Source organism: Panulirus ornatus, chromosome 18 (assembly GCF_036320965.1).
Source record: "Panulirus ornatus isolate Po-2019 chromosome 18, ASM3632096v1, whole genome shotgun sequence".
Taxonomy (NCBI): domain Eukaryota; kingdom Metazoa; phylum Arthropoda; class Malacostraca; order Decapoda; family Palinuridae; genus Panulirus; species Panulirus ornatus.
In genome coordinates, this window is record NC_092241.1 from 6,719,252 (window position 1) to 6,729,251 (window position 10,000).

Genomic DNA, 10,000 nt, shown 5'->3' on the forward strand with positions numbered 1-10,000 from the left:
AAAGAAGTGGCGCACCTTACGCACTGAGAGAAGTGGCGCACCTTACGCATTGAAAGAAGTGGCGCACCTTACGCATTGAAAGAAGTGGCGCACCTTACGCACTGAAAGAAGTGGCGCACCTTACGCATTGAAAGAAGTGGCGCACCTTACGCATTGAAAGAAGTGGCGCAACCACGCGTTGAAAGAACGGGGAAGAAAGTAACCCAATACCCCCCCTTGGGTGTCAGTTACCACGCACTTGATGAAGACGATCCACGCCATGCAGGCGCAGTTGGCATGGCGTGGACACCGAGTACATGGTCATGTAACAATGTACAGAAGCGAAGTACAGTCATTCGGTCGGCGTACTGTACTGCAGTACACCACGATCGGTGTCGAACACGGAAGTGCAGGGAAAAGGAAGAGTTTTGGCTGGGTTTTTGCCTTCCTCCCACGCCTTCATCTGCTAGGTTAGCCTCCTCCCACGCCTTCAGCTGCTAGGTTGGTCTCCTCCCACGCCTTCAGCTGCTAGGTTAGCCTCCTCCCACGCCTTCAGCTGCTAGGTTGGTCTCCTCCCACGCCTTACAGCTGCTAGGTTAGCCTCCTCCCACGCCTTCAGCTGCTAGGTTAGCCTCCTCCCACGCCTTCATCTGCTAGGCTAGTCTCCCACGCCTCACATCTGCTAAGCTAGTCTCTCACGCCTTCATCTGCTAGGTTAGTCTCCTCCCACGCCTTCATCTGCTAGGTTAGCCTCCTCCCACGCCTTACATCTGCTAGGCTAGTCTCCCACGCCTTACATCTGCTAAGCTAGTCTCCCACGACTTACATCTGCTAAGCTAGTCTCCCACGCATTACATCTGCTAGGGCTTGTCTCCCACGCCTTACATCCTCGTCACCAAGTGCCTCCCACGCCTAACCCCTTCGTCACTAGCACCCATCATCATCATTATCATCATCATCATCATCATTATCATTATCATTATCATCATTATGTACCAATCATTCCTATCATGCAGGTTACCGCACAATGTCCCCTATATACACACACACACACACACACACACACACACATATATATATATATATATCAACTGACTGCTATATTTCTTTCTTATATCTCCCCTGATGATGTGATTATTATACGAAAGTGCACTTGGGAACTTATCGTGTTTCATTTTTCCCGTGGACTCATAAGAATATATATATATATATATATATATATATATATATATATATATATATATATATCCTTTGTTATGCTGACTGAGGCTCTATATATAATCAGGCAATCGTATGTATATGTGATAACACAGGAGGGGTGGCTTTTACCATCACGTTCCACACTAAACCACTTACAACCCAAGTAGAAAAAGAGTATCTTTTTCTAAGTAAAATATCTACCAAATGTAGATACAAATATCTTTTTATTTCCCTTACGAAGATAAAGCGCATTCTATCTCTTATCTTTGGTTAGGATCGATCCTCGCCTATCTCTACTATCTATCATCCCGATAGAATTATCTATCAGTGCTCTCTCTCTCAGCCATGCGATTGGACACCCACACTCACTCGGCATCATGTGCAAACTTCAGCAATTATTTTGCCGTCATTTCGGCGCCCCAGCTCCTTATCTCTTATCAGACCTCCCGTGCGAAGTGTGAGAGATAAGCGTTATCAGTGAGATAACCAAAAAAAAACACAGCCCCATATCCCCCAAAACAGCCCCATATCCCCCCTATCCCTCCCCCCCTACATCAAGCAGCCCCCTAACTTTACGTGTGAGAGATAAGTGTTATCATTGAGATAACATAAAATAGCCTCCATCCCCCCTACGTCAAGCAGCCCCCTAACCTTACGTTATCTCTCACATATAGATCCTTATCAATTAACACTCTGGATTGGCTATCATACACGCTCGTTTAAACGCCTTTTCAATGACTGGAGGGCCATTTAAATGACCGAACGGAGGCTAGAGGTGATGGGGGTGGGGGGTGAGGGGGTTGAGTGAGGGGGGAGGGGAGAGGTGGGTTGACTAGGGGGGGGGATATAAAATGTTAGGGGGGTGGGGGGGTTAGGCAAACTCAATCAACACGTCACATGTCTTAATTAACGTCTGGTCATTTCACATGTCTGGTGGCGTTGAAAACAACGCTGGGGGAATGTCTGGGTGATGCCCCCCCCCTTTCCCCTTCCCCTTCCCCCCCCCATTCCTTATCCTCTCTCTCTCTCTCTCTCTCTCTCTCTCTCTCTCTCTCTCTCTCTCTCTCTCTCCCTTTCTCCAAAATTCTCCCAATCACCCCACAAAATTTAAACGAAGAAACACAACATCGTCCCCAAATTTAAATACAGAAAAAAAAATTCGTTCCTTCACTCATTAATTCCAGTCACTACTACCTAAAAAATTTAAACGCGAGCAAAATCGACGTGTACTCGGGTTAAAATCTACCATCAAATTTTAAACGCTTCGCAGCAAAATCTACCGTCTACTCTAGATAAATCTACCACTAAAATCTAAACCCATGGCAGCAAAATCTACGTCTACTCTGGTTAAATCTACCACCAAACTTTCAACACTTCGCATGCAAAATCTCCCATCTACTCTAGTACATCTACCCCCCAAAATTTTTAAAAGCTTCGCAGCAACATCTACCGTCTACTCTGCTTAAACGCACAGTCTAATCTACCGCTGGCCAAATACGTCATCACCTTCATCTACCACAAACCCAATCTGGGCCCGTGGCATCGCTAACCCTACACTGTACATGGCAATTCACAAACCCACCCTGGGGTATTAAAAAAAAAAAAAAAAAGACACGGGTGCATGATTAGGCGTTGTTTGAGTAGACTAATGTCTACCGTAGACACGTCTGCGACTGCATGTAACTGCATGGCGTCTGCATTGCACACACACGCCTCTCAAAACAACCCTGTGCATGACGAGTTCCAAAGGTCTTACAACACCTGTATGACCTCAATACGAAATGGCGTCCTAGCTACGTCTCTTCGTTGTATATCAACTGACTGTTATATTTCTCTCTTGTGTCTCCCCTGATGATGATGTGATTATGACACGAAAGTGCACTTGGGAACTTATCGTGTTTCATTTCCCCATGGACGAAACACATACACACACACACACATTATATATATATATATATATATATATATATATATATATATATATATATATATATATATATATATATATATAAATTGTTCCTTTGGAAGCCGTCGGACGAATGTACATATATAGAGAGAAATCAATTCCATTTTCCAGAGCCTTTTAAATAATAATGAATAACACTTTTGAAGGAGCTTTCACTGAAAGAAATGAATGACCTAAAACGAATGAATACAGCCATCAGTTGAGGATGGGGGGGGGGGGTGACGAGGAGGCCCCCCCACACCCCCCCCATTTACGTCTGCATAGCGACCAGAAAACCCATTTCCGCCAAGAGCCTTTTAAACCAATTTAAAAGGCTCTGGGGGGGAGAGGGGAGGGGAGGGGAGAATTTGCCTTTAAAAACACAACGAGTAGGTACCCTTAAATTTAAAGGACTGGGAGGGAGAGGGAGGGGAGAGGGGAGGGATGGGGATGATGACTTGAACCATTGCTCAATCCCCCTTCCCCATCTCCCCATCTCCCCATTTCCCCAGTCCAAACTGAAGTGGTTTTTGGTACTTACATCAGTCATGGCGGTGCCCTGCTGGTATGGAGAGAGTGAGCGAGTAAGTGAGTGAGAGTGAGTGGTGTTGTGAGAGCGCGCGCGCGTGTGTGAGAGAGAGAGATGGGGGGGTGTGGGAGAGTGTTGTGAGAGGCGCTGGCTTCTGGGATGAGGCCACGGGTCGGACTGGTTGGTCGACACCAGCTCAACACAGGAGGAGCTGGAGCAGCCCCTCCCTCCCCCTAACCCCCCTTTGGCCTTTGCGTCCCTCCCATCCCTCCCTCCTCAACGCCCCTCCATTCCCTCCCTCCCTCACTCACTCCGACCTGTTTGCGCCGGTGCCACTTTAGGCCTCCCGTGCCGACTGCTTACTTCCCTCACTCCCTCATCCTATTTTCACGGGTATTTGACCCATTAATAACATATTCCCAACACATTGGAAACACAAACCTATCTACCCGATGAGACAAGACGAACCATTATGAAACTACAGAGATACGACCAACAGGGGGTGAGAAAATTTTTTTATTGGGTGTACATGTGGCAACACCGCTACCCAGCCCCCAAATCTGACCAATAGGAGGAGGAGGAGGTTGAGGGGGGGGTGAATGCAAGTTTAACGGAAATCCAGTTTTTTCGTTTTTTCTCTCATATCTCAACGATTGTTATCATATCATTACCTTCTCTCAAGACTCCATACATGTGCCGTTATCACTAATGAATTAAATGATAAAGATAAAGGTCATAAAGTGTTATAAATTGAAGGTTTAAGGCGGCGAGGGAGAGAGAGGGGAGAGAGAGGGAGAGGAGGGGGGTTGGGTTGGGGGGGATGTGATCGATTTCTGGGGTGGGGGGGCTGTTGACACCTCCCCCCTTTCCCCTCCATCTCCCCCCTTCCCTCCCCTCAACCCCCTCCCTCAATCCAGTTATCTAACAACCCCCCCCCTTCAAAACCACACCCCTCCCCCTACCTTCCTCCCCTCCCCTCCCTTTAACAGCTGACTCCATCCTTCGTTTACCTCAATTATCTCTCTCTCTCTCTCTGTCTCTCTCTCTCTCTCTCCTCTCTCCTACTCTCTCCTCTCTCTCTCTCTCTCTCTCTCTCTCTCTCTCTCTCTCTCTCTTATTTGATTAATTGATTTCGCATCTCTCCCTCTCCCTTAGTGACCATCTCTCTCTCTCTCTCTCTCTCTCTCTCTCTCTCTCTCTCTCTCTCTCTCTCTCTATTTGATTAATTGATTTCGCATCTCTCCCTCTCCCTTAGTGACCATCTCTCTCTCTCTCTCTCTCTCGAGAAGAGATAAACGATAAATGATAACGAGATGATGGCTGGAATATTCTCTCAAAATCAAAATTAGTGAAAATATTTAGAGATAGATAGATAGATAGATAGATAGATAGATAAATAGAGAGAGAGAGAGAGAGAGAGAGAGAGAGAGAGAGAGAGAGAGAGAGAGAGAGAGAGAGAGAGAGAGAGAGAGAGAGAGAGATGGTCACTAAGGGAGAGTGAGAGATGCGAAATCAATTAATCAAATAGAGAGAGAGAGAGAGAGAGAGAGAGAGAGAGAGAGAGAGAGAGAGAGAGAGAGAATGCGACAGCATGATCCTTGAGTACGACGGTACGACCCTCGAACATGACCATACTACTGAGTACGGCGGTACGACCCTTTATATACGAAAGTACGACCCCCCCAACCTTGAACACGTCCATACGACCCTTGGCCAGGAATGCCACAAGGTAAGGGCCCTTGGATACAAAGGTCAGGTCAAACGAAGGTCACGCGAAATACCACAATGCCGTACCCACGTACTCGAGGGTCGTACCCACGTAGTCAAGGGCCGTACCCACGTACTCAAGGGCCGTACCCACTTACTGAAGGGTCGTACCCACATACTCAAGGGCCGTACCCACGTATTCAAGGGCCGTACCCACGTACTCAAAGGTCGTACCCACGTAGTCAAGGGCCGTACCCACGTACTCAAGGGCTGTACCCACGTACTCAAGGGTCATACCCACGTACTCAAGGGCCGTACCCACGTACTCAAGGGCCGTACCCACGTACTCAAGGGTCGTACCCACATACTCAAAGGTCGTACCCACGTAGTCAAGGGTCGTACCCACGTACTCAAGGGCTGTACCCACGTACTGAAGGGTCGTACCCACGTACTCAAGGGCTGTACCCACGTACTGAAGGGTCGTACCCACGTACTCAAGGGTCGTACCCACGTACTCAAGGGCCATACCCACGTACTCAAGGGTCGTACCCACGTACTGAAGGGTCGTACCCACGTACTCAAGGGCTGTACCCACGTACTGAAGGGTCGTACCCACGTACTCAAGGGTCGTACCCACGTACTGAAGGGTCGTACCCACGTACTCAAGGGCTGTACCCACGTACTCAAGGGTCATACCCACGTACTCAAGGGCCGTACCCACGTACTCAAGGGCCGTACCCACGTACTCAAGGGCCATACCCACGTACTCAAGGGCCGTACCCACGTACTCAAGGGTCGTACCCACGTACTCAAGGGCCGTACCCACGTACTCATGGGTCGTGCCATCTAGAACGGAGATGTATATATATATACGTATGTATGCCCCTATGACTAATCATATACATCGACAGCTATACAAATTAACCAGCACAATGCACAGAACCATGCGGGCGTAGCGTAAACAATTACGCAATAAAGAAAATACAACGGCGTATGTAAAAAAAAAAAAACGGCGTATGTAAATAAAGGCGTATGTGAAAAACCGGCGTATGTAATAAAAAAAAAACCGGCGTAGTTAATAAAAACGCATATGTAAGAAAAAAAACGGCGTATGTAAATAAAGGCGTATGTGAAAAACCGGCGTATGTAATAAAAAAAACCGGCGTAGTTAATAAAAACGCATATGTAAGAAAAAAAAAAACGGCGTATGTAAATAAGGCATGTGAAAAAAACGGCGCATGTAAATAAGGCATGTGAAAAAAACGGCGTATGTAAATAAGGCATGTGAAAAAAAACGGCGTATGTAAATAAGGCATGTGAAAAAAAACGGCGTAAAAAAAAAAAAACAGGCGTAACATAGAAAATGGATGAGGCGACCAACGCCCACAGGCGACGGCATCAAGGACTCTCTCTCTCTCTCTCTCTCTCTCTCTCTCTCTCTCTCTCTCTCTCTCTCTCTATCTATCTATCTATCTATTTATCTATCTATTTATCTCTCTCTCTCTCTATCTATCTATCTATCTATTTATCTCTCTCTCTCTCTCTCTCTCTCTCTCTCTCTCTCTCTCTCTCTCTCTCTCTCTCTCTCTCTCTCTCGGTCCTCCCCTATTCCCCCCTCCCCCCCCAATGCGAGAGTTTAAGGACCCCTCCCCCCTCCCCTTCCCTCCCCTAATTACGTCATACGTTGTACCACACACGTATATACACACACGACCACCAGATGGCAACACTCACCAGGGTACGTTGTTAGTTGCCATCGCTCGCCAGACACTGTACTGGGGTGCTGGCACTGTACTGGGGTGCTGGCACTGTACTGGGGGTGCTGGCACTGTACTGGGGGTGCTGGGACTGTACTGGGGTGCTAGCACTGTACTGGGGTGTTGGCACTGTACTGGGGGTGCTGGTGCAGTACTGGGGTGCTGGCACTGTACTGGGGTGCTGGCACTGTACTGGGGTGCTGGTACTGTACTGGGGGTGCTGGCACTGTACTGGGGTGCTGGCACTGTACTGGGGTGCTGGCACTGTACTGGGGGTGCTGGGACTGTACTGGGGTGCTGGCACTGTACTGGGGTGCTGGCACTGTACTGGGGGTGCTGGGACTGTACTGGGGGTGCTGGGACTGTACTGGGGTGCTGGTACTGTACTGGGGTGCTGGCACTGTACTGGGGTGCTAGCACTGTACTGGGGGTGCTAGCACTGTACTGGGGGTGCTGGCACTGTACTGGGGTGCTGGTACTGTACTGGGGGTGCTGGGACTGTACTGGGGGTGCTGGGACTGTACTGGGGGTGCTGGGACTGTACTGGAGGTGCTGGGACTGTACTGGGGGTGCTGGTGCTGTACTGGGGTGCTGGCACTGTACTGGGGTGCTGGCACTGTACTGGGGTGCTTGGCACTGTACTGGGGTGCTGGCACTGTACTGGGGGTGCTGGTGCTGTACTGGGGTGCTGGGACTGTACTGGGGGTGCTGGCACTGTACTGGGGTGCTGGGACTGTACTGGGGTGCTAGCACTGTACTGGGGTGCTGGGACTGTACTGGGGGTGCTGGGACTGTACTGGGGGTGCTGGTCTGTACTGGGGGTGCTGGCACTGTACTGGGGGTGCTGGCACTGTACTGGGGTGCTGGCACTGTACTGGGGGTGCTGGACTGTACTGGGGGTGCTGGGACTGTACTGGGGGTGCTGGGACTGTACTGGGGGTGCTGGGCACTGTACTGGGGTGCTGGCACTGTACTGGGGTGCTGGCACTGTACTGGGGTGCTTGGCACTGTACTGGGGTGCTGGTTGGACTGTACTGGGGTGCTGGGACTGTACTGGGGTGCTGGCACTGTACTGGGGTGCTGGCACTGTACTGGGGTGCTGGCACTGTACTGGGGTGTTGGCACTGTACTGGGGTGCTGGCACTGTACTGGGGGTGCTGGCACTGTACTGGGGTGCTGGTACTGTACTGGGGGTGCTGGCACTGTACTGGGGGTGCTGGGAGTGTACTGGGGGTGTTGGCACTGTACTGGGGGTGCTGGAACTGTACTGGGGTGTTGGCACTGTACTGGGGATAGGGGATTAAGAATACTTGCCACGTATTCCCTGCGTGTCGTAGAAGGCGACTAAAATGGGAGGGAGCTGAGGGGGGGCTGGAAATCCTCCCCTCTCTCTTTTTTTTTTTTTTTCAATTTTCCAAAAGAAGGAACAGAGAAGGGGGCCAGGTGAGGATATTCCAAAAAAGGCCCAGTCCTCTGTTCTTAACGCTACCTCGCTAACGCGGGAAATGGCGAATAGTTTAATATATATATATATATATATATATATATATATATATATATATATATATATATATATATACATATATACAGTCACGAAGGGGGAAGACTCAAAACACAATAATTCGACACTCACAATTGTGAGCTCTCTCTCTCTCTCTCTCTCTCTCGTCACCTCCCTTTTTACGATCGAACTCCACTCCCTGAAGGAGTGTGTGTGTGCGGGCTTCGGGGCGCGGTCGGGGGGCGGCGCCGCATGCGACAGTGCTCCTGGCGACATCCTTATCTCTTGGCTTTGACGTCGTCGACGCCCTCCTCCTCTTCCTCCTCCTGCTCCTCCTCTTCCTCCCCCTCCTCTTCCTCCTCCTGCTCCTCCTCCTCCTGCTCCTCCTCCGTCAGGATGGGTGACGGAGGAGGAGGAGATGCGCCCCCGGTTATCATGGCCGGGATCGCCTGCAGTGAGGGACCTGCCTTGCGTCTGGGGGGGCGACCCTGTCTGGGAAGGCGGTGGAAGGGTGTGGGGATGTGAGGAGGGAAGGTTAGGTGGTGTCTTCGGGCCTTGGACACAAAGAGGGGCTGCCTTCGAGCCTTGGACACAAAGGGGGCCTCCTTCGGGCCTTCGACACAAAGGGGGCCTACTTCGCGCCTTGGACATTAAGGGGGCCTCCTTCGGGCCTTGGACGCAAAAGGGACCTTTGGGCCTTCGACACGAAGGGGGTTTTTGAGCCTTGGACACAAAGGGGGCCTCCTTCGCGCCTTGGGACATAAAGGGGGCCTCCTTCGGGCCTTGGACACAAAGGGGGCCTCCTTCGGGCCTTGGACACAAAGGGGGCCTCCTTCGGGCCTTCAACACAAAGGGGACCTTTGGGCCTTCGACACAAAGGGGACCTTCGGGCCTTCGACACAAAGGGGACCTTTGGGCCTTCGACACAAAGGAGAGCCTTTGACACAACCCCCCCTAGTCTTACACTCGAACAGACCCATGGATATTGTGGTACTCCTCTCGTTCGGCCTGGTTTAATACACATATCGGATCTACAATCACCCCCACTACGTCGTTAGTCGCTCAATAGATCGTTACGACCTACGACGAGATTACGACGAATTGGACCGTCGCAAAGAAACTGTCGTAGACGCCTCGTTTGAGCATGCAGACAGACAGTCATGCACTGGCATGAGGTAGCCACACTGTGCTCCCGGGCAACGTCGTGTTATGAGCTACCCACACCTTGAGACAGACTCGTTTTCGTTACGATCGTAACTTTGGACGGTGGCTTTTTACGTCACGAACGTAAATATCCCTCCTTCACACACACACACACCCTTTTCTTCTTCTTCTTCTTCTTCTTCTTCTTCTTCTTCTTCTTCTTCTTCTTCTTCTTCTTT

The 10,000-nt window shown here is 50.1% G+C and overlaps 1 protein-coding gene across 18 annotated transcripts in view; it reads right to left on the reverse strand.

Annotated features, from left to right (window-relative positions):
• The window catches only part of CRMP (Collapsin Response Mediator Protein), a 214,114-nt gene that overhangs the window by 139,298 nt on the left and 64,816 nt on the right, over nucleotides 1-10,000 (reverse strand). For 2 of the 18 annotated variants that reach the window (XM_071672839.1, XM_071672840.1), the window contains exon 1: nucleotides 3,666-3,845. The exons of the other annotated variants lie outside the window; for them this stretch is intronic. In XM_071672839.1, coding sequence (XP_071528940.1) covers nucleotides 3,666-3,674 — 9 coding nt within the window. In that variant the 5' untranslated portion in view covers nucleotides 3,675-3,845. Of the gene's footprint in view, nucleotides 1-3,665; nucleotides 3,846-10,000 lie in introns of those variants that run through there. 18 annotated transcript variants of the gene reach the window in all.